At 48.2% G+C, this 27,447-nt stretch overlaps 1 protein-coding gene across 7 annotated transcripts in view; it reads right to left on the reverse strand.

The window, feature by feature from the left end:
- Positions 1 to 8,189: 8,189 nt before the first annotated feature.
- The window catches only part of IQSEC2 (IQ motif and Sec7 domain ArfGEF 2), an 80,511-nt gene continuing 61,253 nt past the window's right edge, over positions 8,190 to 27,447 (reverse strand). For 6 of the 7 annotated variants that reach the window (XM_037010380.2, XM_037010381.2, XM_037010384.2 and 3 more), the window contains 11 exons: positions 24,072 to 24,967; positions 22,516 to 22,677; positions 21,919 to 22,041; positions 20,762 to 20,928; positions 18,452 to 18,591; positions 17,531 to 17,656; positions 15,589 to 15,688; positions 12,216 to 12,377; positions 10,389 to 10,562; positions 9,846 to 9,895; positions 8,190 to 9,267 (listed from right to left, as the gene is read on the reverse strand). In XM_037010380.2, the coding sequence (XP_036866275.1) occupies positions 8,299 to 9,267; positions 9,846 to 9,895; positions 10,389 to 10,562; positions 12,216 to 12,377; positions 15,589 to 15,688; positions 17,531 to 17,656; positions 18,452 to 18,591; positions 20,762 to 20,928; positions 21,919 to 22,041; positions 22,516 to 22,677; positions 24,072 to 24,967 (3,069 nt within the window). In that variant the 3' untranslated portion in view covers positions 8,190 to 8,298. The remainder of the gene's footprint in view (positions 9,268 to 9,845; positions 9,896 to 10,388; positions 10,563 to 12,215; positions 12,378 to 15,588; positions 15,689 to 17,530; positions 17,657 to 18,451; positions 18,592 to 20,761; positions 20,929 to 21,918; positions 22,042 to 22,515; positions 22,678 to 24,071; positions 24,968 to 27,447) is intronic. The other variant, XM_037010385.2, reaches the window with a different exon arrangement.

Below are 27,447 nucleotides of genomic sequence, written 5' to 3' on the forward strand. Positions count from 1 at the left end.
AACCGGATCCCTCCGCGAGGTGCCCCTCAGAGCCTCGTATACTTTGCGTGGTGCCAAGTCCTAGGAAGCCTTGAATCCATGGGGATAGAGCTGAATAGGCAGGCGTGGGTTCCCTATTTGAAAGTGGGAACTCAAAAGTGCCTCACAGACTGGGAGAAAATAGTCCGCCTCGGCAGCGGAAGAGCAAAATTGTAATTGAACTGTCTGAACCTTTTTCCGGTTGGGCAGGCGGTGCACGTTTAAAGACCAGTGGTGCGCATGCGCATTACGGAGACAGACCGGAAGAGGAGTTGGCATTGGTAGATGTTGGGCCCAAACTGGTACGCGCCCTTCCCCAATATTCTCTCCTTCTCCCGGCTGTGTACGGTGTGGGCCACAGAAAGCGGTTTCAGATGCCTAATTGAGAGGAATCCTTTCTGATGGCCCGCAGGTTGGGGAAAACTTACGGAGCTCCCAGCTCTAGGCACTGACACCTCTGGTGCTTTGTAAGAAGGATGGCAGGAGCCTGCCCGCCCCCTGGGGATTGTGAATTTTTAGAATCCTAGGTCCCACGGAGAGAAAGGAAATATTTATTTCTTCCAAGGTCATGTGTACCGGCCTCTCAGAGATGGGGCTTTCATTCTTACCCCAAAGAGTCATTGTCAGTCAGCATTTTAATGAATACTTTCAACAGTTCTGTATGCACTTTTATCTTGTGCACATTTGTGACATGTATTCCTACAAAATAAGCCTGAATGTATATATATTTTAATTATTGGAAGTTTAACAACAGCATATGTATCTCCAACCAGTGCCTACCTTTTAAACATCTACTGTTTGCCTATTTGTGAGCCTACAGCATACTTACCAAGCATCATTTGCATACATGGGTTGATTTATTGTGTATGACCCGTGTCATATGCATTTGAGTGCCTTTATGTATACATCTATTGTGTGCATATTCATTGAGCAGTTTCTCAATAGGCTTACTGCAACTACTCTGCCCATACATCAGGCATCTACTGCATTTGAGATCGTTAGTTGTGGGCCTACTGCATACAGTTTGGACACCTACCATGCACATATTAGAGTACTTGTGTACATACTTATTAAGTGCTTCTTTTGTGTTCTCTCATCAGACTGTGAGTTCCTTAAAGGCGGGGACCATGTGGCCTTATATGTATCTTTAGCACTTAGTGTGGTAAGCAGTAAATTAATGTTGAGTAAACAAAAGAAAAATTAGTGTATATTTTTGAGCAACCTTAGTATATATTGACTGAAAACAATATATACTCTTTACAAACATTTCCTATGTATATTAAGCATTTCCATAAGCTTGAATGTGTTTGAAGGGGATGGGGAGAGTCATTCCTTCATTCATTTAACTGTTCTGATAACATACTGTGTCCCTTGTAGGTACATTGTTCTGCTTACTTCAGAACTGAGCTAAGGACATCCTATCTGAGGAAGAAGGGCACACAGTGGGAGCTCAGACCCTGGGGTCAGACAGGCCTGACTTCTAGCCTCACCAGCTCTGCTATTTTTTTAGTTATGTGATTTGTGCAAGTCCAAGCTTCTGACACAGAAATGGGGATGATGATACCCTCCTTGAAGGATTGTTGTATAGTACCTGGTACATAGAGAGCCCTCAGTATCTGTTAACTATTATTATTTCTGAGAGTCTGTTTGACATACCCAGGTCTGTCAAACAACCAGTATGTCAAAACTCATTAAGAATCTTTGTGCCAAGCATTGTGCATAGTGATTTCATACTTTTATCACCTGAATTTTCATATTACCTTCAATGTTTGAAATCCTTATCCCCACTTCGCTTGTGAGGTAAGTTGTCTCAAGTAATGCAAATAGTAAGTGACATCTCCTTTCTAGTTTTCTAGGTCTCACAGAAACCTCAGCCCCTCTCTACTAGAAACACAGGTGAATGACCCAGTTGAACAACGTCTGAACTAGAAACAGAAAGCTAGGTAAGGTGATGTTAGTAACAGTAAAATTACTAGCCTCTCACATGTGTAAGCATCCAACATGCCACATAGCTTTTTCATACCAGTTATTTCCCTTAATCTTTGCAACAGTCTTGGGAAAAATGTAAGTGACCATTCTGTAGATGAGGAACCAAGTTCCAGGAAGATTAAACAACTTGCCCAGTGTTACACAGGAAGATGCTGACCCCTGGTCAAATTCTCTTCCTGTCATTTGCTCTTACCAGGAATAGAACTGGGCAGGAGAAGGGTGAGAAGAATGAAGAAGGTGGGAGTATACACTAACTCCTAGGCTGAAGGAAGTTTAGTCTTTCCATCTGGAGGCAGCTCAGTGAAGGGCAAAGAGCATGAATCAGAAATTAGGAGACCAGGGTTCCTATAGCCTTCTCTGAGGTCCTTGGCCCAGATGCCACCCCCACCATCCTGGAAGGGCAAATGGAAATTGCAGAGTCTTTGAAGCTAGTCAGGTCCAATTCATTCATTCACAAATACTTATTAAATTCCTACTATGTACCAGACACTCTTCTGGGCTGTAGGAATATAATGGTGACCAAGGCAGACATGATACCTACTTTCCTGAAACTGGCATTCACCCAGAGATCTGCCAAGTCCCTCACCTCCCTGAGCCTTAATTTTCTCCTTATTCAGTGACACTATATAATCCCTTCCTCACAGAGTAATTACGTAGATTAGAGATAATGATGATTGCCATTCATCAATGGCCAAGGGCTATAAAATAGGTATTGTTATCTCTATTTTATAGATGAGGAGACTGAAGCTCAGATAAGAATAAATTTACCCAAGTCACCTGAATAGTAAGTGGCAGAGGCAGAATTCAAACCCTGGTCTGTTTGTCGTACAATTCTGCCTGTAAAAGTCTCAGATGGTGCTCCTTTGCACTCCACCCCAGTAAGGTGCTCAGGAAATGGGCTCCTTTCCCAACCTCTGGGTCTTGTTGGGGACCAGCCTGAGTTTGGGTAAGGTTAAGAATTGGGAAGCATCAAGGAGCTCACCCTGGACTTGGGGCTGGGTTGGCCTCATCCACCTACCTGGGAGAGAGGATCTGGCATGGAGCTGGTGCACAGCAGTAATTAGAAGTCTCAGCTGGGCTCTTAACCACCCTCACCCCACCTGTTTTCTGGATGAATTGGTTGAAAGTGACTTTATACCTCACATTTTTGATTTGTAAAATTGGGTCCCAGTTTTGAAGCAGATATGAGCTGTGAGTTCTAACTCCTAAATAGCTCTGGAATTCATCCCTTCCTCCCTATGCCATTTTCTGATCTACTCCCCATGAGAGCCAGTTACTCTCTCTAGCCAGGATTATTAAAACAGTGTCCTCAAGGTATCAAGGTACCTATGTGAACTCATGGTTTTATATATATGTATGTGTGCATGTGCATGTGTGTGTGTATATATACAGCTAAATACAAAGAGAAATATAGATGCATATTATGTGCTTAATATATATACATAACAATAAAATGACATATTCAAAATGATAATTCCAAATGAATTATGATAGTAGTGGATTTTAACTGATCGAGTAAAATAAAAAGCCATGACTCCACTGATATAAATTTTTAAAATGAGGGAAAAGGGAAAACTCTACCTTAAAGGAATGATGTAGTTAGAAAATTATCAGTAGGTGCTCAAACTTTTCTCAAATAAAAAAGCAAACTCTTAAAACATAGCTATAACACTTAGTGCTCAAATCTTCATTCCTAAATTCTATTCTCTACTAAAAAGAACCAAGGCTCCTTGGCAAAAGTGGCTGATTCCAGGACTAGGGCAAGATGGGCCTGGAGCATCTCGTGGAGCCAGAAAACAAGGAAATGGTCAAATAAAGATGGAGACCTGCCAAAAGGACACAGGAGCCAGCTTGCAGGGCCTCCTGCTGGCCAAATCTGGAGCATTTTGAACATCAAAATAATGATATTAATGGCTTACAACCCACTGAATAAAATGGACAACCATGAGTCCATGAGGATATGAATAAATAAATGTAGGAGACAGGAAAGCTCTCTCTCATAGTGGAAAGCCAGCTAATTCATGTCAAAAGAAAGATGGCATTTGAAAACCATTTGGCAATCTAGAGAATCACCAGTGAATGTTAAAACTGGTGGGTAAAAGTTTGAGGAGTAACAAGATACATAATTTCAATGCATCTCTCCACAAGATACTCATTAATTACAAAGGGGAAAATAGTAACTTTATAGTGAAGATACTAGTAGCCCAATGTGTCACCTGGTCTTACTTTACCTCCTAATGAGGCTTGGTGAGAAAACCTGTAGGCAACAGAGGAATGAGGATTCATGGACTGCTCTCCTGTTTCAGAGTATGCCATGCCCGCCACCTGGGCTGCCCTCTTCCATTCTTTGCTAACTACTCCACTAACATACCACAAACTCACATATCTCTAAGGCCCTTACATATGCTGCTTCCTCTGACAAATGCCCTTTTTTCCCAGGGTAATTCCTATTCACGCTTCAAGACTCAGCTAAAGTGCCAGTTCCAGAAACCCTTCTCTGATCTCCCCACCCCACCCCAAGTTGAGTTTTCCTCCTCTTTGCCAACCCCTTACATGCTGTGCTTCCTTCTGGGCTTGTACTTATTATTATATTGTATTGACATTATCCCCGCCAGGCTGTCCATTCCTGAAAGTCCTGTCCTGCACTGTCCCACATATGGCTACTTACATTTAAATTTAAAAATTTGTTTCTGTAGTCACATTAGCCACACTTCAAGTGCTCAATAGCCACATGCGGCTAGGGGTTACCATATTGGACAGTGCAGGTATGGGATATTTCCATCAGCACAGAAAGACCTATTGAACAGCACTGGTCTAGATAAAGATTTCTGTGAGATTCTAGGACTTTTGTCTTTGTTATGTGTTGTCCCTTCCTACCCACATCCGCAAAGAGATTGGCAATAGAACCTTTGATATGAGAACAGCCAATGTGCATCTCTTCAGGGGTCCTCAAAGAAATGCGAGGTGAGGAGCTGAACTACTTCTCCACAGTCTAGATGGTGAGCCTCCAGGGAGAGGGGAATGGTGGGGCAGGGACAGTGCAGCACTGGGACTGCAATGAGGTGGGGAGAAGAACGTAGGAAAGAGCTGAAGGAAGTATGAGGAGGTCCCAGAGGGTCCCAAAAGCTTGGTGCGCAGGTTGCATCAATCAATAAATTAACCAATGCAGATACCTGCTTAGAAAGAGCTATTCATTCATTCAAGTCAACAAGATTTTAGTGTCATCTGTGCTGCGCCAATGCTCTGGACAGACATGATTCAGGCCTGTGTCACTTGTGAGCCACTTATGACATGGCAGGGAAGATAACAATGTGAGGGATCTCAGAGAATGTGATCAAGGGCACATTTCAGGAGGGATTGGTCCTTTAAGTTCATCTCTCAAGAGTGAGAAAACTTTCATCAGGGATGTTGGGGGGAACACATCTGACAGGGGGAAGGCACAGGTAAAATACTGAATTCTGAAATTACACACAGGCCTTTTCAGGGAACAGTGAGGGGATGGCCAAAGTATAGGCAAGGAAGGAGAGTTAGGACTACAGACATCAGCTGGGGCCATGTGGTGGAGGACCACCAACATAAAGACAAGGAGTTCAAGTTTGTTTCTGTAGTTGGCCATGAACAGCTTACTGTGCACCTGGCAGGAAGGAGGCATTTCATACATATCCATTAACAATTTCCCTGCAAGATTATTATTCCTATTTTAAAGGTAAAAAAAAAGCCCAGGGTCTGAGGGGCTAGGTGACTCGCCGAAGGCAACAGTCAAGTCTGTGGATGAGCCAGGACTTTAGTGCTAAAAGCTGAGCTTTGGGAAGATGAAGCCAGCATCAAGCTGTAGGTGGGAGAACAGGGAGTGACTAAAGGCAATCCAGCTTGATCCACCAGGGAAGACACCAAAAAATATTGGTTGGACTTGATTCTGAAACCTCTGGGTCTAAGCTATTCAAACACTCAGGTCTGATCCTCAAGGAGGCATCAAATGCTTAGATGGCCCCAACTTCTGCTTTTGCATAAATGTGCATGTGAGGAAGAAAACAAAGGCATTGGTCCAAGCTGCTAAAGAGTAGGGCCATCTAAACCATTCCTTTTTAGAGGTCATTCCAGACTCTAAAAGGTACAAAAATATTTATTGACTGCTGCTTCTTGGGGACCCTGCTGACCCTAAGCAAGGGCCAGTGCTCTGCCCCATTCCTCCTGTGCCTCCCAAGACCCAGGACATAATCCATGGTGCTGGAAACATGCCCATTTCATGGGGAGGCAGTCTGGGAGACTGGAAAGGAGCCTGGTCTAGAAATCAGGAGCCCATATCCTGACTTGCTGTGTGACCTTGGAAAAGACCCTTCCCTTCACTGGGCCTGGCCTCTCCCCTGTAAACTCAAGGGAGTCCAGCTATTTGTTATCTAACATCCTAAGTATACACAGAGTTCTTATAATGGATCTAGCCCTTGGCTTCTTGGCCCAGGTCATCCACTCCCCTACCCTTGAGGAAGAAATGTGGCCAGCTGTGGCAGGGTGGTGGTGGTGGTGGGTGCTGGCAGGGCTCCAGGGCAGAGCCAGGCCAGCCACAGGAAGGGTGAGACTAGATGGCACAAGAGTAGGAGGAAGTATTTAACCTGTGAAAGGAAGAGAAGACAACTAACTTGCTGAGTACCTACTGCATCCTCTCTGCTTGACATTTGTTACCTCATGTCATCATCACAACTCCATGTGCAACAGCTTATCACCGCAAGTTTTAAAGTGAGGAAACTGAGACTCAAAGAGGGTGCCTTTCCTAAGTGCACATACCTAGGGAGGGAAAACCTCTAGGATTTGAACTGGATCAACTCCAAGGCCCACACCCTTGCCACTCTGTCATGCAGACCATTAATGAGATGCGATAGGAAAACCTCCCTCAACTCCACCTCCCACCCAACCAAAGCATCTTGCCCACTAAGTTGCCTGAGCTGCTACTATTAGTGCCTCAACTCTCTGGGCTAAGGCCTCTCTCTCCAAAGGCTTCATTGTGGGGGAGGGGGCAGAAGCAGGAGACAGAGGCGGGAGGTGAGCACAAGGTCTTTTATGAGGCATCAAATATACATTCTTATGTACAAGGAGGAAAAAGACAATGCCTGAACCCCAACTCCTCTCCATTCGGACCCTCCCGCTGCCAACCTTCCCCACACCCAAGCCCCAGGGTCCCCGGCCCTTCAAACAGCCAGAGTCTGTCTGTCTGTACTGCAGCCCATGGTGGAGAGGGGAGACGGAGGCAGGAGCTGAGAAAGGAGCTGGATGTACAGGGCAAGAAGAGGAGCTGGGGTTTGTAAAAAATATATTTATAATAAATAAACAGGGCTGTAAAGGGGCTGGAGAGACAGCTGAGATTCTGACAGACGGAAGGACTCAGGCATCCTGGCCCCCAGCCCCCACTCTGATGGCTTCCATCTCTGCCTAAGGAAGGACCTCTTGGGCTCACGAGGAGCCTCTCTCCCCAGGGCTGATGCTGGGTGCCCTGCCCCGTGAGGTGTTTGTGGGTGAGATCTGTAAAGTGCATTGTCTTCAGTTGTAGGGGCAATAAGTGTGAGGGAATGGGGGGCATGCAATATGGGTGAGGGAGGGCAGCGCCCTTCTCATCCCAGACCTGAGCCCCACCCCCACCCCATGCCACCTAAACCTGTCTGGACTTTGATCAGGATAAGAATATTGCTGGGAGAGGCAAGGTTCTGAAGCTGAAGAGGTCTGGGTTGGGGCTTACTGGAGAGAAGGCAGAGACTGGCTCTGGAGTCGAAGCACTGCCCCATCTGGGGTTCCAGCATAAGTGGGGCCCCACCCACCAAGTGCACTGACAGCTCCTTCCTCTGGCAGGCAGAGAGAGGTGTGTGGCCAGGCCCTGAGGTCAGAGAGAGGGCCTTCCACCTCACTGCTCCTGATACCTGCCCTTCCCTACTAGCCAGAGTAGACAGGGAGCTCACATTGCCCAGAGGTCTAAAGCCACCCAGCAAGACCTTTGGGGGAAAGGGGTTGAGGAGGAAGAGAGAAAAAGGAGGAAAAGGAGCTCCCAAAGGTCCTCACCACTCACCAGAGTTTGAGGGCCCTGTGTCCAGGCTTCAAGTGGAGAGGATCTTCGAATTTGGATGGAAACCCCATGGCAACTCTTGGGGATTAGACAAGGGGTTCTGAGGCAGGGAGGAAGTGGGGAGGAGGACATCTCTACGTGTATATATATTTTGAAAAAACTGAGGAAGCAGAGAGGGTGCAAGGCCCCCCTCCTGTAGATTCCCCAGACCTCCCTGGACCCCAGCTCATTCACTCTATTCATCAGACCACGGTGCTGATCCGGCTTGGCTTGGCCTTGGGGTTTGCAGTGGGCGGGTTGGCTGTGCCAGGGGGCCCAGAGGCGTGTAGTGGGCCATGGGGAGAGGTGGGCGGCAGGGGCGAGTGCGGAGTATGGGGTGAGGGAGGGGGCAGGGGTGGGTAGGAGGGGTGAGGTGGGATGGGTGAGTGTGGTGACAATGGTGACTGGGGGTGGTGGGGGTGGGAGTAGGAGCCCCCTGGTGGCCGGGATCCTGGGCCTCCAGTCGCCCCTGCTGCTGCCATCATCTGTGGGTGGTGGCTAAAGATGAAGTGCTTGGGGCCCTGTTTGTGGGCTGGAGGGTGCTGGGGGGCAGGACTGTACAGGGGCAAAGGGGATGTGGGCTGGTGCAGTGGGTGGCGGCCATGTGGAGCAAACTGAGGGTGTCCTCCAGCCCCCCGTCTGGGGGCCCTGCCTGGCCGGCCCAAGGTATAGTGCTGGGGGCCTGGGACTGGGCCGTGGGCATGGAAGTGGCGATGTGGCCCCACAGGTGGGGCTGAGGCGGGAGGTGGTGGAATGGAGCCCAGCTGGGGCAGGGGTGGGGGTTGCTGAGGTGGTGGGGGGAGAGGGGGCTGCTGTGGTGGGAGGTAGGGTGGTGGGGCAGGGCCTGGTCCTTGGCAATACTGGGCATGCAGGGCCTGGAGCTTGGACTGCCCATCAGGCAGCCCTCCCAGGCCCCCGTGGCTGTGACCATGGTGGTGGTGGTGGTGGTGGTGGTGGTGGGTGGAAGAAGCAGATGAAGAGGAGGCAGAGGCCTGGCCTGTTGGCAGTGGTGGCATCTGGAAGGGCCCCTTGCCCCGCTTGCTTCCAAATAGGGAGCCCAGGAAGGATGAGGAGTTGGAGACGGGCCTCTGGCTCTTGTACTCCTCTGGCGGCAGGGGTGGGGGTGGAGGTGGCATCCTCTGGTGAGGGCGTGGACTGCTAATAACAGACCCCTGGAAGGGGGGAGGAGGGGGAGTCAGGCCAGTCTAGATCCCCTAAACTCCCAACCCTAAACTCCACCCGGTCCCTGAGGCCTGGAGCTGGGGAGACAGGAGCCCCCGCGGCATAATGACCTCCAAGTAACAGTCCTATACTTGAACATGGACCACCCTGGCTTGCAGAGCTCTGCTGTCACATCCACTAACTCATCTGAGCCTCTGCTGGGAGAGGAACAATTAGGACCTCCTCCTCATCCCCATTTTGCAGGCAGGGAGAATGTTAGGCCCAGAGAGACAGACAGACTTGGAGGTGAGTGCTTCTCACGGCCCAACTCCAAGGGCATCACTACTCAGTGTTGGTCATGGGGTGGAGAGAGGGCTTGGGAGAGTGGAAGACAGACTGAGAGACAGGCAGAGTGAGGACAGACAGAGTTGAGGACAGATGGAGAGAGTGATTGGCTGGGAGAGGCAGCTGCTCGGTTCCCAGCAGGGAAGAGGGGGAAGCAACAGGTCCCCTCGTCCTCTGGGGCTCCACAGCGGGCGGAGGGGCAGGGCTCATGCAGAGGACGAGTGGGGTAGGAGCTGGCACTTACTTCGATGGTGCTGTCCAGCGATCCCACGCTGTTACGCCGCCCCCGCTTCCCTGCGCCCACAAGCAAGGAGCCCAGCGTCAGAGCAGCAACCCCCCTTCCCACCCTGCTGGGCTCCAGAGCTGGGGACCAGGCCTGGGCCCCTCCCGGGGACAGACACCCCTATTCCCTTTCCCCCATTGAAGAGGGGGAGGTGAAGAGGAGTACAGGTGGAGGAGGAGGAGCAAGAAGAGGAAAAGATGGAGAAGGAGGAGAGAAGAGGTGGTGTTGGAGAGATAGAAGAGGAAAGAGAGGAGAGGTGGAGCAGCAAGAGAGAGGGGCTACGACTGAGGCCCCACGTCACACTCCCTGGCCCAAACCCTGGGCTCCACCTGTTCTGACCGGGCTCCCCAGGCCCCCTGTGGCATGGCGCCCAGGGCTCTGGATAAAGGCAGGGTGTGTGTGTGTGTGTGTGGCGGCTGCGGACAAGGCTGGCAGTCAGGGAGAGGCAGAAAGGACACCCGGTCCCAAGTCTTCCCAGCCAGGGCAGGGGCCCAGTAGACTTGCCTGCGTCAGAGAGGTCTCGCAGGGAACTGCTGAGTGCACCCCTTTTGAGCCCATCGCCTGCCCCATACGTGTCCTCCAGGCTGCTGCGGGCCAGCGTGCCATTCACCGACTCCTTGGCCCCTCCGGGCTGGGAGGTGTTAGGCCGCATCATACCTTTCTGCTTCTCCAGCTCCGCTGGGTGACAGGGTGGGAGATGGGGAGTGAAGGTCAGGAACAGGTGTGAGAGGAGACCTGACTGACCCCAGCCCTCCATGGGCCTTCCCTCTGCTCGCCACTCCTTCCCCAGGCATCCTGCTTTGCTCCCAGAATACCCAGCACATTCCCCCGGATCTCAGCTGCATCTCCAAGGCCCCTGCAGCACCAGCCCTATCTGGTGCCATCTCCACTGACTTGGTCTGCCCTTGGAACCTCTCAGTGCCTGCTTCTCCTGTTCCTCTCTCCCTCCTCTCACCCTTTTTGCCTCTCCCTGCACAAGCCCGCTCTCAGATTGGTCTCCCAAAACACCCCTGCCCTTCAAAACAGAGCTTCACAGTGGCTGGTTTTTACAGGGGCAGGAAGGCCCTTCTAGCCTATGGCAGCAGTGGGCAATCATTCCAGGGTCCACTCAGTTCTCAGATACCTTGCCCCGGAGCAGAGGGCTGCTTCTGGAAGGACAGGAGCAGGAACCCGACAGGAAGCAAATCCTCTGTTATGTGCCAGCAGTACACTCGGCATTTGATCTCACTCAACCCTCCCCACAGTTTGGAGGTAACTATTGCCATCCACATTTTTCAGAGGAAGAAACCAAGAATCCAAGAAGCCACAGAGTTTGTCGAGCATCATACAGTTGGAAGTGGAGCCAACATTGTGGAAGCAGGTCTACCTGAGTCCACAGCCTGTGCTCTCAAGCCTCTTTTAACACCGCCATCTCCCTGTGGAGGTCATGGATACTCTTATCTTTTGCCCTCCCTTCATCTTGGTATGCTCACCCCTGTCTGTGAATGTCCCCATGGTGTCAAGGATCTGGTCAACTAAAATGTGTGACCCTGCCTTGCTGAGGAGCAGAGTAGACCCTGGAACTGTGACAGCTGCACCAAGGAGCTGTCCATCACCTCTCTCTCTCTGTCTGTCTCTCAGCCTGCCTCTTTTTCCTTAACACCATGTTTCTTAAACTGACTGCTTAGCCTGGAGAAGAGAAAACTTGGAGGGAATTGGAAGGAATGAGATGTAATCATTATTTTCCATTATATAGGATCAGAATGACTTGGTGTGGCCCCTGGGGGCCAGGAAGATTAGTGACCAGGTCTCAGCTCAGGAACTAGAATCTGGGGAGTGGAGGGGAGAGGCTGGGAAGGGGAATAATGTTTGTTGGAAGAACAGGATGATCAAAACTAGAGTCCTTCTAACATGTAGGACACCTTGTCTACTTTTACTTCATTGAATGTCCACAACTCTATGAAGGAGATTTTATTATCTCAATGTCATGTATGAAGAAATTGGGGCCTGGAGAGTTGGGCAACTTGTCTTAGTTTACCCAGATAATAAGTTCCATGCTTAGGATCTGAAACTTGAGTCCTTCCACTAGTACCCTGACTCTTCTCTCTTCTGCCTCTTGATAGAAGAAAGAACTGGCTCATAATTAGGGCTTGGATAATAATCCAAGGTTGATGGGTAATGAGTTTCTTAGCATTGAAGGTATTCAAGCAGAGGCTGAAGGGTTCCTGGGATGAGGGTGGGAAGGTTGGATAAACTAACCCTCAACTCTGAGATTCTCAGAGGACAGGATTCTTGGTGTCTGCAGGGCACCACACCAGGAGAGGAGGAAGGAAATGTGGTTGGGCTACTCACACTCCACGCGGTATTTCTCCATCTCCTGCACCTCGGCGATGGACTCCCGCAAGTCAGATGTGAAGCGCAGCCGGTCCTGGAGGCTGGGGGCATTGAAGATGATGAGGACTTTGCGCTCTCCACCAGGTACTGCAGACAGCAACTTGATCCCAAACTGGTAATCTGCGGGGAAAGGGGAGGTCTGTCAGGACTCAAACAAGGTGGCCTATCTGTGAAATGCTTTTCCTAATGTCCAACTCTGACCCAGCCTCTTCTCTGCCTGGGCATCTTCAGCAGCTCCCCTTTCCCCCCCAAGGCCCCCAAACTCCTGGTGGCCCTGTTACTCCCTATACTCCAGCATGTAAAGGTGAACTGAACTCTGGCTGCTCTCTATTTCTTCTCTGATCTTTATTATGTCCCCCCTTCTGCTGAATTTGGGCCTCATTTGTTCTTTTTCCAGTTTCAATAATTGTGACTTTAGACTATTCATTTGGGAATGTTCTTCCTTCTTTAGTAGGCCTGGATTGCTATATACTTTCCTCTTAGAACTGCCTTCGCTGCGTCCCACAGAAGTTGGGGCTTTATGCTGTTATTGTCATTTGTCTCCATATATTGCTTGATCTCTGTTTTAATTTGGTCATTGATCCATTGATTATTCAGAAGCATGTTGTTAAGCCTCCATGTGTTTGTGAGCCTTTTTGTTTTCTTGGTATTTCTAGTTTTATGCCTTTGTGGTCTGAGAAGTTGGTTGGTAGAATTTCAGTCTTTTTGAATTTACTAAGGCTCTTTTTGTGGCCTAGTATGTGGTCTATTCTGGAAAATGTTCCATGTGCACTTGAGAAGAATGTGTATCCTGCTGCTTTTGGGTGTAGAGTTCTGTAGATATCTATTAGGTCCATCTGTTCTAGTGTGTTGTTCAGTGCCTCTGTGTCCTTACTTATTTTCTGTCTGGTGAATCTGTCCTTTGGACTGAGTGGTGTGTTGAAGTTTCCTAAAATGAATGCATTGCATTCTATTTCCTCCTTTAATTCTGTTAGTATTTGTTTCATATATGTTGGTGCTCCTGTATTGGGTGCATATATATTTATAATGGTTATATCCTCTTGTTGGACTGAGCCCTTTATCATTATGTAATGTCCTTCTTTATCGCTTGTTACTTTCTTTGTTTTGAAGTCTATTTTGTCTGATACTAGTACTGAAACACCTGCTTTTTTCTCCCTGTTGTTTGCATGGAATATATTTTCCTATCCCTTGACTTTTAATCTGTGTATGTCTTTGAGTTTGAGGTGAGTCTCTTGTAAGCAGCATATAGATGGGTCTTGCTTTTTTATCCATTCTGTTACTCTGTGTCTTTTGATTGGTGCATTCAGTCAGTTTACATCTAGGGTGATTATTGAAAGATATGTACTTATTGCCATTGCAGGCTTTAGATTTGTGGTTACCAGAGGTTCAAGGTTAGCTTCTTTACTATCTAACTGTCTAACTTAACTTGCTTATTAAGCTATTATAAGCACAATCTGATGATTCTTTATTTCTCTCCCTTCTTATTCCTCCTCCTCCATTCTTTATATGTTAGGTGTTTTATTCTGTGTTCTTTTGTGTTTCTTTTGACTGCTTTTGTGAGTAGTTGATTTTATTTTTTGCCTTTAGTTAGTATTTGATTGGTCTGCTTCCTTTACTGTGATTTTATTTTCTCTGGTGATGTCTATTTAGCCTTAGGAGTGCTTCCATCTAGAGCAGTCCCTCTAAAATACCCTGTAGAGGTGGTTTGTGGGAGGCAAATTCCCTCAACTTTTGCTTGTCTGGGAATTGTTTAATCCCTCCTTCATGTTTAAATGATAATCATGCTGGATACAGTATTCTTGGTTCAAGGCCCTTCTCTTTCATTGCATTAAATAAATCATGCCATTCTCTTTGGCCTGTAAGGTTTCTGTTGAGAAGTCTGATGATCGCCTAATAGGTTTCCCTTTGTAGGTAACCTTTTTTTCTCTCTGGCTGCCTTTAGTACTCTGTCTTTGTCTTTGATCTTTGCCATTTTAATTATTATATATCTTGGTGTTGTCCTCCTTGGGTCCCTTGTTTTGGGAGTTCTGTGGGCCTCCATGGTCTGAGACACTATTTCCTCCCCCAGTTTGGGGAAGTTTTCAGCAATTATTTCTTCAGAGACTCTTTCTATCCCTTTTTCTCTTCTTCTTTTGGTACCCCTATAATGCAAATATTGTTCTGTTTGGATTGGTCACACAGTTCTCTTAATATTCTTTCATTCCTGGAGATCTCTCTCTGCCTCAGCTTCTCTGTGTTCCTGTTCACTGATTTCTATTCCATTAACGGCCTCTTGCACCTCACCCAGTCTGCTCTTAAGTCCTTCCAGAGATTGTTTTATTTCTGTATTCTCTCTCCCAACTTTATCCTTTAACTCTTGCATATTTCTCTGCAGATCCATCAGCATGTTTATGACCTTTATTTTGAATTCTTTTTTGGGGAGATTGGTTAAGTCTATCTCCCCAGGCCCTCTCTTGGGGGTTGTCTGGGTAATTCTGGACTGGACCAAATTCTTCTGCCTTTTCATGGTGATAGAGGTAGCTCTCAGCAGGTAGCGCATGTGTCAGCTGTGAGAAGAAAGTCCTCTCCTGCTTGCTGGATGCCTTGCCCTTCTCCACTGCCTGTGTCGGTTACCTGCACTCCTGGAGTAGCCTCCAGGTTAATCCCCTAAAATTCTGTGGGCAGGGTGGCCATCAGGTTAGCCCAGAGCCCTGCGGGGAGTGGCAGGCATGCAGGTGTGCTCTCCTGCGAGAGCGGCGCCCCCACCGGGAAGCTGCATGCTGGCAGTGGCCTTTGGGTCTGGCCTGGGCATCTGTGCGCCAGGAGGAGATTCTGGGCTGCTGCTGTCAGCAGGGCTGCTCCCGGGCCACTCTGCCGCCGCCGCTGTCACCGCTGCGGGCTTGGGCGGACCACTCCCGGACCCCTCTGGTGCCACCGCCAATGGCGCATGCAGGCCACTCCCGGGCCACTCGGCTGCTGCCACCGTGGGCTTGCATTGCTGTTCTCTAGAACCCCTTCCTTAACGCCTCTGCCTCTACTCATAATGCTGCCCAGAAGGCCACCCAACAAAGTTCCTGTGGCTCAGTCCTTCAAAGCACAGCACAATCATCATCTCTTTGGCCCAGCAGAAAACATACACACTGTGGTTCCCTGTGAGACCATGGGCTCCCTAGGGCACAGGCCCACACCATACTGCATGCTGGTGTGCCCTGTATCCCAGGACCAAGTAGGTTCCTTGGAGACCTTAGGCAGTTGCAAAGGAATCCCACAAATAGAGGTTGGTGTGGATGAAGAATGAGTATGGGAGCCATGGCATAGGCTCCTGGGACTCTGGAATCCAAAAACGACTCACATGAATTCTGGAAGAGCTGCATGTGCATTTCTACGAGGGGAAAGGACTGACGGAAGCTGTATGTCACCAAGATCTTCTTCTTCTGGAAAATTTTAGTGACCTTTGGCAGGGGTGAGAAAAAGACAAGAGGCAGGGTTTGGGGTGTGGAATCCCCAGATGGTACCTATTTCTCACAGCCACCCTCTATTCCCACCACCACTCGCATCTACACACCAACACACACACACACACAAGTTGGGGAGAATGGGAGAGAGGAGAAAATGCAAGTCCCTGGTATATTGATGATGCACAAGAGGAATTTACGATTTTTACTGGAAGAAACTGAATGTTGCTCTCTGCAGGAAGCCTGTTCTAACACTTCACATGGATCACCATCCCAACCGCCACGGTTCCTGACCTTCCAGAGTGCGGGTTCAGTGCTTTCCCCCCATCAAGCTTTGGGAGAGCATTCTGAGTGTGTGATCGCCCCCTGCTGGACCAGGAGTGCCCAGAGGAGCCTGCTTGTCCGGTATCTTCTCACCCCCATGGGACAGCACACAGTGGCAATCTCTGATGAACCAATGTGTAGAGTTAACAAGTCTTCCTCTCAACAACCCAAGGTCTTTATCAAGTACTTGGGCACTCTGGATTCAACTGAAATAGGTTATGAATACCTCAGATGGTCTGCAAGTGGTTAAAAGTAAATTATTTGATTTCAGAATGATTACAGTATACAGTTATGCAAAGCATATTTTTTAGTCTTTCAGACTGTGAGCTCCCCGAGACCAAAGACTGAGTCTCACTCATCTCTGTGCACCCAGTCCATAACATGGGGACACACACAGGTGTCAGTGCATGACAGATACTGAAACACTCACTCAGCACCTGTGTGGGCCGGGCAATCCTCTGGGTTAGGCTATTCCAAATCTGACCTCTTAATTCATCCTCATGACAACCCTTAGAGATAGGAGTTAGCTCTACTTCCCAGAGGAGGATATTAAAGCTCAGAGAGAGCACTGCAGGGGCTCCAGCTCAAGCAGCAATTCTCAGCTGGGTGTGGCTTTGCCCCCAAAAGGGAGATTTAGCAATGTCTTGGAGACATTTTTGGTTGAAGGGGTAGCACTGGCATCTAGTAGGTTAGAGCCCAGAGATGTCACTAAACACCATGCAATGCAGAGGACAGCCCCCACAACAAAGCGTTACATGGCCCCAAATGTCAATCAATAGTCCTGAGTTTGCAAGACCCTGCTCTAAAGGAAAGAAGATCAAGAGGGGACAAGTCACTGTCCTCAATCCCTAAGAAGCTGCCTCAGAGCAGAGGGAGAATATGTTTTTCTCTGTTATCCCAAGGGTCAAGACATGAAGATTGGTAGAGGAAACCCACTGGGAGATTTTAGCAGTCAGAGCTGTCTGACCAGGAAACTGGCTGCCTTGGAGGAAGGCAGCCTTCTGTCTCTGCAGTCATGCAAGCAGGAGGCCATGCACAAATCCAGTTCTTCCCCTGAGTAAGACGTTGGAAAGGAGACTCTGAAATTCCCTTTCCACCTGCAGAGTCCTAGGAGTCTCAGCTCTAAAACATGCACATCTACACTGGTGATAAGCAGTTTTAAGAATCACTTCAAATGTTCTAGCCACCCAAAGGTTTCAGTCTGACCCCATGGACAGAGGTTCACATTCCTCCAGCTAACCCTCTGGGCTACTGAGGTAGATGGGAATATGTTCTACCACTTCCCAGATTGTAAGTCTGTTATCTGCCCTGGCCCTTACATTTTTCTGCTCCCATGTGGCAGTCACTACCTCCAGATCCAGGAGGTAAAGGAGGGGCAGAGTTGGCCCATGTCTTGTCCACGATGGCACAGATCATTGGCAGAACACCTCACCCACCAATGGTAACATGGTTCACACCAGACCCAGGGGCCAAGTTCACCATCTCCCGTCCATCCCTACTCCCATGTGCTCATACCACAAGGAGATCATTGAAAAGGAAGACCTCCCGCTGATGCAATCCTAGCCTCTGGGGGCGGTTTGGATCTGGCACTTCATAGAGCTGGCAGCAGCAAACCAGCCGACGGTGAGGAAGAGACAGGACCTAGATAGGCATGAAGAAATGAGTGTTAGCGAGGCCAGCATGCCAGCCTTAGGCCTCTGGCATCTTAACATTCTACCACAAGAGGAAGTTTACGTCTGATACATATCACTGTCACTCTGACACAAGGAGTCTAAGCAACTAAGGTCTAGGCTTGCCTTGTCCCTATAGCTCTCTCTGTCTGGAAGGCCTTTCTCACCTAGCTCCATAAGGCGACATTCCACCCCTCCTCCAAATCCTACTTTAAGGGTTCCCTCTTCCAAGAAACCACTCTGACTTCCCCAGACTGAAAATGATCTCTCCCTTCTTTGTATGAAGAAGTGTTAACTTCATAACTTATTAACTATAAGACAGAAGTATTGTGTCTTTGTCTGACACTGGTTCTGTGAGTACCTCCAAGGACAGAGACAATGTATGATTCATATCTGTATCCCTGTTGCCCAGTAATATGCTGGACTAAGAGGGAAAGCATCTGTAAATGTTTGTTGGGCAAAACACTACAGTATGTTCTTTGCTTTGGATATCAGCTATTAGCTTGGCTCCTCACTTGGGATGGATGGGTAAAACAAGAGGTGGGAAGGACACTAATATGTATGCAGCACCCACTATGTGCCTGGCAGTGTGCTAGATGCATTTCCGATAGAGCGGCGCACTCAGTTTGCACCACAACCCTGAGGAATCACCCACTTCATTTGGCAGGCAAGGAGAGCCTGAGCTTAGAGAGCAGCACTAACATCTCACTCCGTGGCAAAGGCAGACCCAAACCCTGTCCCCTCTGCAGCCTCCGAAGGCACTTACCGGTTTTTTGCCTACAATCATGCGCTCCACAGCCTGCACCTGGGACACATGGTCATCATTGGTCCGCAGTTCACGTCCCTGGATGCGCTGGTAGATGCCCACCAGGAGGTCTCGGGGGATGTCTTCGCCATTGTCAACCCCTGAGTGAGGGGAATAATACAGAGATATATTGCATAAATGTTGGGGGTGGGTGGCTGCGGTTCTCCATGACACTCACGCCCGGGCATGGGCCATCACAATGGCCAGGACCAGAGGGAGTGAGCACCCTCAGTCCCTTGGGCAGGATCAAGCCAGAAAAAGTATCCTTCAGCAACACAGCCAGTTGCTTTCTTCTCCAGGGTGGGAATTTTGTTTAAATAACTTAGCGCACAGTGTGATTAACACAACCAGATACTCATTTTTTTTGCCATTCTAAAGAGCAAAAGTAATGTTAAATGATAATATCCAGTGTGAGAGTGCAGGGAGGTGGGCACTTACATCGACATAATTATTTTGGAAGGTAATCTGACAAGAGCCTAAATATTCAGTGATTCCTCTTCTAGAAATATGCCCTAAGGAATTACTCGGAAATATGTGCAAAGATACATGTACAAGTACTACTTATGGAAAAAATTTGAAACAACCTAAGTTCTAACAGGAGAGGAATAGTTAAGTAAAGCTGAGCATATCCATTTAATAAAATAATTTATGGCTATTAAAAACTTGACATTTACAAAAAGCATGAGAAATTTCTGTACCAAGTTAAATGAAAAAGAGGGTATAATGAATTGTATGTACAGCATGATCTTAACTATATAAAAAGTTATATACGCATAGGAAAAACAAATAGACTACACCAAAATATCAATCATGGTTGCCTCTAGGGGACAGAATTTTGGATTAAAAATTTTTCTTTATTTCCAAAATTTGTTTGCTTATTTATTTAATAACTGGAGGGGTAAAGATATACATATATACATACAGAGAGAGAGAATGGGTGAAATGAATGAATGAACAAATGAATGGCTAATGGCAGGATTCTGGGGATAGCTCCAGATGGCCTCTGATCTAACTCCCTCCTAAGTCTACCATTCTGATGGTCTGCTGAGTGAAACCCACTCAGTCTTCCCTCTAAACCTTCTGCTAGAGAAAATGTTTTCTTCTTTGGAAAGGGTGTGCCATCCCCTTGGACAGGTGCTAAAGGAACATCCTTCATCATACTGCCTTTTTACCTCAGGTGCCAGAGAGCTTAAGCCCATTAAGTGTGCAAACCCTGATGGTCAGAAAATTTGTGTTGTCTGTTTGTTTTTCCTCAATTCTATCTCCCTTTTTCGTTTCTGTTTAAATAACCCTAAAATCTTTGCCATTTTTAGTAGGCTGCTCTTCAGTGAGAGGCAGGGCTTGACACCAATACCATAAACCAAGAGAAAAGGTGAAGGTAACAACTCTCACCTGGAATTCAAGTCCTTCCTTTGTACATTGGTTCCAACTGACCTTCCCAATTGGGTTGTCCACCCCATCTTGATTGTTCTCCAAACAACTTTACTTTTTCCTCCCTTTGTCATTCTTACTGTTAGATAAACCGCCTCTATTGCCAGTCTGTCACATTATTCATGCTTTCGAGCCCCTCCCCACACACCAGCGCCCAAAATGAAAATACTACCTCCTCCAGGAAGCATGGTGGCAGGGGGCTTTCCCTCCTCTGAGCTCTGATTGCACTTTTGGGCTCTCTGACATGGGGGTTCACCCTTCCTGTCTCATGCTGGGTATCTGGTACTACAAACAGGGAGTTTCTTGGGGCAGGGACTATGGCAGATACCCCTCCAACTGTCCTTAGCACCCATCATAAGGGCCTGGCACACATGAGGCACTCATTGTTGACTGGCTGGCTGGCTGGATGGTTGGTCGAGTGAATCAATGGATGTATGAATGGAAGAAAGGCTATCTAAATAATTAAATGAGTCTTTATGGGCATATGTAAAGAACAGACGGAAAGAGGCAGTGATGAGTGAAGGGACACTGGAATGACTGAGTGAATTAATGTAGGCTGTGTAAGAGCCTGGGCTTTTATCACTCATGTTCACTGTTAAACCCCAGGACCTGTTCAGTCAACATTGAGTGCAAGAATGAGAGAATGGACAAACGACTGCTTGAGTAAAATAAGCACATGTCCTCGGAACATCCAGGCTTGGCAGACAATGAAAGCATCACACGTTAATTTCCTAGGAGCAGATGTACCCTCCCGCCTTCCTCCCCACCACACCCCCATCCTGCCCACTTTCCCTTCCCAAGTGAAGGACAGGAAAAGCTGACAGGAAGTTCCAGTGTCACCTCTCAGGTTCTTGATGAAGTCATCTAGTTTCATCTTGCGTTCAGCCTTGACACTGGGACTGTACATGTCAGTGTTGAGGAGAATGATGGCAAAAGCAAGGATGAAGATGGTGTCTGGGTTCCGGAATTGGCGCACAAGGGCTGGGTTACACACACAGTACCGCTGGCTGTAGGGCAGGAGAGATCAAGGCCAGGATCAGGCACCAGTAATCTCTACCCACCCACCATCTTCCCAGGCTGGCACCACCAACCCTCTCCAAGAAATATTCCCAAGCCCTCTGGGTCTGTCCTCTTTCTTCAGAGTTTCCCCAAGACAAGCCTACATTTCACAACCTGTACCTTTTATGGAACTTTGTCATGGGATTTATATACATTGTCTCATGTAATCCTATCACAATCCTGCAAGGTAGCTATGAGTAGCCAGATTTTACAGATGAACTGACTGAGGGTCAAAGTGGTGGGGTAACTTGCCCAAGGTAATAGAGTTGGTAGAGTTGGTACATAGTGATGCCAAGATGAAAACCCAGATCTTTCTGACTGCAAAGCAAATCCTTCTGTTATGAGAAACAAGTTCTCAGCAATTCTTCTGTTTCTTCTCCAAACACCCTAAAGGGGTGGATGGAACCAGGGTTTATACCCAGGTCTGCCTGATACCCAAAGCATTCATAGTAGAGGATAAGAATTAAGGGTATGTATGAGTCAGGGAGTCAGACACACTTGAGTTCAAACCCTGGTTCAACTGCTTATTTACTGTATGACTCTAGGCAAGTTACTTAACTGTTCTCAGTTCCCATTTCTCATTTGTGGAATGGGAATCATAACAAAAGCACCTACCTTATAGGGTCATTGTGAGTATTCAGTGAAATAATCATGGAAAGTGCCCAGCTCAGCACCTGATACTCAGTAAGTACTCTTAATGAGCATTAGCTGTTGTTGCTGATGTTGTCATCCCTTATTGGATGCCCATGTCCCAAATGCTGAGCTAGATACTTTAGGTGTATTACCTCTGATCCTCACAACTGCCTTGCAAGATAAAATTTACAGTTTCCATTTTCTAATGAGGAAAGTATAAGACTCAGAGAGGTGACCTGTAGACACATACTACACTGCCCCCCAAAGTAGGGGAAGGCAGCTTCAGGAGTGGAAAGCAGGCACACCTGAAGGCTTCAATGAGTCGCTCCACTTTCTGGGCCTCGCCCTGAACCCGAATATGGGATTGGAACTTCCGGAGTGCATCATCCAAATCCATAGAGGAAAAGTCCATCTCATCTACGACACAGCTGAGGAGCAAAGAAGGGGGTGTGGCACTCTCAATTCCTCTGCAGAAAACCTCTGACCCACCCTGACCTGCTCAAATGGACAAACGCCCCCAGTGACAGACTTCAAAATCTGGACCTGAGGCCCAAACAAGTACTTGTGAGGATGGAACATCTGAAATTGAATCCATCCCACAAAATCAAGGCCAGACACATGGCTGGTAAGGGTCCTTTCTGTTGACCCACTCATTTCAGAGGTGGGAAACTGAGGCCCAAAGCAGGCCACAGGACAAGGATGTTTTGCCCAGGGCCACTCAGAAGACTTTAGGAATAGGGCCAAGAGAGATCAGACATCTTTGGGGCAGAGGGGTATGGAAGCAGAAAGGTCTATTCATCCTGTTTTGTGGAGTTTATCTGAGCAAAAAGCACAGGCTGCCCCCTTCCTCCCTCCTTTTCCAGGAATCCCTGGCTTGCTCTGTCCTATTCTGGGGTCCTTACTCCAACACATCTCTGTTGAACTGCTTCTGCCGGTTCCCTAGGAATTCCCCTATCATTTGCCGGCTCAGGCCTTTCCGCTCCAGGATGAAGTGAGCCACTCCCACTGGTGTGTCTGACAGGAAGCCCCGCTCAATCAGATACTGGATACCCTTCTCTGGCTTCCTGCAGAAAGAGGGGAGGTAGATGAGATGACCATCCTCCTGGAACTCTGTCCTCTGTCCTGATGCTTGAACAAATTTGGGGCCCAGTCATGGCCTCAGAGAACCAAAGAAGTCAAGTATATAATTTGATCCAATCCCTTCATAGTACAGATGAGAAAACTGAGGCCCAAGGACAGGTAGCCACTTTCCCACTTCATAGAGTTTCAGAACTCCAAGGTATCCTCAACCCAAGTTTCTCCTTCACTGGGGCCACACTATAAGTGAAAGAAAATTAACATCTATGAGAGCCTGCTTTATGTGAGGTGCTTTGATACTCCCAGTGGGCACTGAGGAGTCCTGGGACTCTTAAGCTCCAGGCTAAGCTCTTCTCTCTAATTTACAAACCCTCAGAGTAGGAAAGAAGTGAAGAGTTTACTTTGTCTGCAGCCCACATCCCACCCAGACAGGTATCACCCAGCCTCTGTGAGTGTTGCCATGGACAAGGTGCTCCCCACTTCCCACTAGGCCAAATTGGGTCTGAGCCATACCATTCACAGGGCCCCAGAGCTTTCAGACCCCACGACACTGGGATTTGGAAGAGATGTTGGTGCCACAGGAGTCTCTGATCCATCACTTAGCAGCTGTATGGCTCAGGACATTGCCTGTACTTCCCCAAGCCTCAGCTCCTTTTCTATAAAATAGGGACACCACTTCTCACTTTGCTGAGCTATTGTGAGAATTAAATATAGGTGGCAATGTCTAATAGGCTATAAAGAGATAAGGCATTTGTTCACTAATTATTTTCTAATCAAGTGTCACCCTCCCACTCCACTCCTAAGCACCCAGCACAAGACCAAACACCTAGAAAAGGCTCAGTCATGATCACTGACTAGTTCAGCATTCCACTCCACCCTACCCACCAAGGCCTCAGATATACACATCCTGCTAGTCGACAAATGGAAATACTGCAGCCCCAAGAAGGAACCCACCTTGTCCAGGGTTACATGGAGAATCTGGCCAAAATCAGACTAGGGCTCCAATGCTCCTATTTCTCAGAGCAAGGCTCTTTATACACCACATAGTCTTCCCAGTGAAAAGGGGAGGTAGGGACCCAAGGTTCAGAATCCATCCTATAGACAGTGAACTGGGGCCTAGAGAGGGGAGCATCTCACCCACAATCACACACCTAGTCAGAAGCAGTGCCAGGACCAGAACTGCCTCTGACGGGTATTGGGGGACAGGGGGCTTTCTACTCTGCCACCCTGTTCCCAATCCTCTTCCCTAAATGGCTGGGAAGAAATATCATCCACGACATGATGGTGAAAGCTGGATCACTGCTAGGAATTCAGTCCCAGGAGTCAGAGTGTCCATGCCAGGGTAGGAAGGGGAGAGGAGGTGGGAACAGGGAGCACATACTTATTGAAGAGGTTGAGGCCAATTCTGTAGTGCCGCCTCTGCACCACGTCGTTGTTGAAGGCAGGCGAGTCCCAGCTGTGCCTTGTCTCCCGCTGGTAGGTCTGCTTGCACAGGCCAGTGGCCGGGGGCTCCCTCAGGCTATCCCGCGAAGAGGAGCCTGAGCTGCAGTTGATGGTCTCATTGGAATTGCTGGAGCTCTCAAGGCTCTCGTTCTCTCCACCATCAGAGTTTTCGCCTGCTGCCTCACACTTGCCTAACCTCCGACCCCCAGCCACACCACTGGGCCCAGTGCCACTGTTGGGGGCTGGTGGCAGGGGCCCTGGCGGGGCTGGGGCCGGGCCTTCTGGGGCTGGGTAGTGGCGGTGTGGAATTGGGGCCCTGCCTGGTGGCCCCTTGTGCTTCAGGGTCCCGTGGGGGCTGCAGCCATCAGCCTCATACACCAGCTGGCGGTGGACAGAGCCGCGATCTGAGCGGTCACTCAGGTCCACAGAGCTGTCACTAGGAGGCTCAATGGTAAGCAGGGGCAGATGGGCAGCCCGCAGCCGGAAATCCCGGCACTCCAAGCACCCAGGACCCCTGCGAGTGCCTTCCTCACGGGCACCATCTTCCCGGGTCCCTGGTGGCACTGGTGGAGGAACTGGCGGGAGAGGGGCCGGTGCCCAGAACTCGGGCCGGCCCTGGGGAGGGGGCTCTGTGCTGGGCAGTCGCTCAGGCGATGGTGGGGGCACTGGGTCATCCAAGTAGAGGGGAAGGTCACTGAAGGAGGTGGCTGAGCTGTCCTCTTGCTGTTCCTTTGACTCTCGCTTCTCCAGGTGGGCTGACCCTGGCTCCTCAGACATGGGCCCTGATGGGTGGCAGTTTAGGGCCTCATCGATGGATTCGGCCAGAGACTTTACCTGTGTGGGAGGAAAGAAGAGGAGGGAAATGGAGAGAAAGGAAGGAATAATGAAGGAAAGGATGGTGGGGTGGTGGAAGGGTGGGAATGAGGGAGGGAGGAAAGGAAAAAGGGGGAATCTTCCTGGTGGGTTGGCAAGAAAGAGGGGTTCCCCTCTTCCACCATCACAGGTTCTCTGTAATATATAAAATAACTCCTGGGGAGCCATTGTGAGCTCACAGGGGCTGGGACTAATGCCCACAAATTTCCTTCTCAGGTATCCCAAACCTCTTCCATGTCCATACAGACCCAAGCCAAATGCCATCCCCTCCCTGATTCAATCCATGTTCCTGCCTCTGCCATGCCCCAAGACAAACCCAAATCCCAGCTTCCTCTGGGCTCCCAGAGCCCTTCGTCTGGTTCTCTCTTAGGAAATCCATAATATTTAGCCTTGAGAATCTGGACTAGGGCTGGTAACTCTGCCTCCCTATGGTACCCAGCCACCACACTGGCCCATAATGATCCCTACGTCCTGTATTCACATCCTCATGTACCACACTGTCCCAGGGTTGGCCTGTGGGACTGACAGCACATGGCTGAAGTGATGGGATATCACTTCTGAAATGACATTTATGAAAGGCTGCAGCTCCTGTCTTGAGTGCTCTCACTCATTTGTGCTCTCTTTCTCTCAGAACCCTCACTTTAAGGGAAGCCACACCATGAGCAGTCCTACAGACAGGCCCATGTGGTGAGGACCTGACTCTTCCTGCCAACAGCCAAGTGAGTGATCTTGGCGGCAGACCCTTCAGCCCCAGTGAAGTCTTCAGAGACTATAGTCCCACTCTCCAGCTTTACTGCAGCCTCGTGAAAGAGCCTGAGCCAGAACCAGCACCCAAGCCACTCCCAGATTCCTGGCCTTCAGAAAGTGTGTAAGATAACAAATGTTTATTACTTAATCTCAGCCTTGAAGTTCAGTTTTTTTTATTTTTTTTTATTTTGGTATCATTAATCTACAAATACATGAAGAACATTATGTTTACTAGCTCCCCCCTTCACCAAGTCCCCCCCACATACCCCTTCACAGTCACTGTCCATCTGCGTAGTAAGATGCTGTAAAATCACTACTTGTCTACTCTGTGTTGCAAAGCCCTCCCCGTACTCCCCACGCACTATATATGCTAATCGTAATGCCCTCTTTCTTTTTCCCCACCCTTATCCCTCCCTTCCGTCCCATCCTCCCCAGTCCCTTTCCCTTTGGTAACTATTAGTCCATTCTTGAGTTCTGTGATTCTGCTGCTGTTTTGTTCCTTCAATTTTCCTTTTTTCTTACACTCCACATATGAGTGAAATCATTTGGTACTTGTCTTTCTCCACCTGGCTTATTTCACTGAGCATAATACCCTCTAGCTCCATCCATGTTGTTGCAAATGGTAGGATCTGTTTTTTTCTTATAGCTGAGTACTATTCCATTGTGTATACATACCACATCTTCTTTATCCATTCATCTACTGATGGACATTTAGGTTGCTTCCATATCTTGGCTATTGTAAATAGTGCAGCGATAAACATAGGGGTGCATCTGTCTTTTTCAAACTGGAGTGCTGCATTCTTAGGGTACATTCTTAGAAGTGGAATTCCTGGGTCAAATGGTATTTCTCTTTTGAGCTTTTTGAGGAACCTCCATACTGCTTTCCACAATGGTTGAACTAATTTACATTCCCACCAGCAGTGTAGGAGGGTGCCCCTTTCTCAACAACCTCACCAACATTTGTTGTTGTTTGTCTTTTGGACGGTGGCGATCCTTAGTGGTGTGAGGTGATATCTCACTGTGGTTTTAATTTGCATTTCTCTGATGACTAGTGATGTGGAGCATCTTTTCATGTGTCTGTTGGCCATCTGAATTTCTTCTTTGGAGAACTGTTCAGTTCCTCTGCCCATTTCTTAATTGGATTATTTGCTTTTTGTTTGTTGAGGTGTGTGAGCTCTTTATATATTTTAGATGTCAATCCTTTATCAGATCTGTCATTTATGAATATGTTCTCCCATACTGTAGGATACCTTTTTGTTCTATTGGTGGTGTCCTTTGCTGTACAGAAGCTTTTTCGCTTGATATAGTCCCACTTGTTCATTTTTGCCTTTGTTTCCCTTGCCCGGGGAGATATGTTCGTGAAGAAGTCACTCATGTTTATGTCCAAGAGATTTTTGCCTATGTTTTTTTCTAAGAGTTTTATGGTTTCATGACTTACATTCAGGTCTTTGATCCATTTGGAGTTTACTTTTGTGTATGGGGTTAGACAGTGATCCAGTTTCATTCTCTTACATGTAGCTGTCCAGTTTTGCCAGCACCATTTGTTGAAGAGACTGTCATTTCCCCATTGTATGTCCATGGATCCTTTATTGTATATTAATTGGCCTTATATGTTTGGGTTAATGTCTGGATTCTCTATTCTGTTCCACTGGTCTGTGGCTTTGTTCTTGTGCAAGTATCAAATTTTCTTGATT

Source organism: Manis javanica, chromosome X (assembly GCF_040802235.1).
Source record: "Manis javanica isolate MJ-LG chromosome X, MJ_LKY, whole genome shotgun sequence".
Classification (NCBI taxonomy): Eukaryota; Metazoa; Chordata; class Mammalia; order Pholidota; family Manidae; genus Manis; species Manis javanica.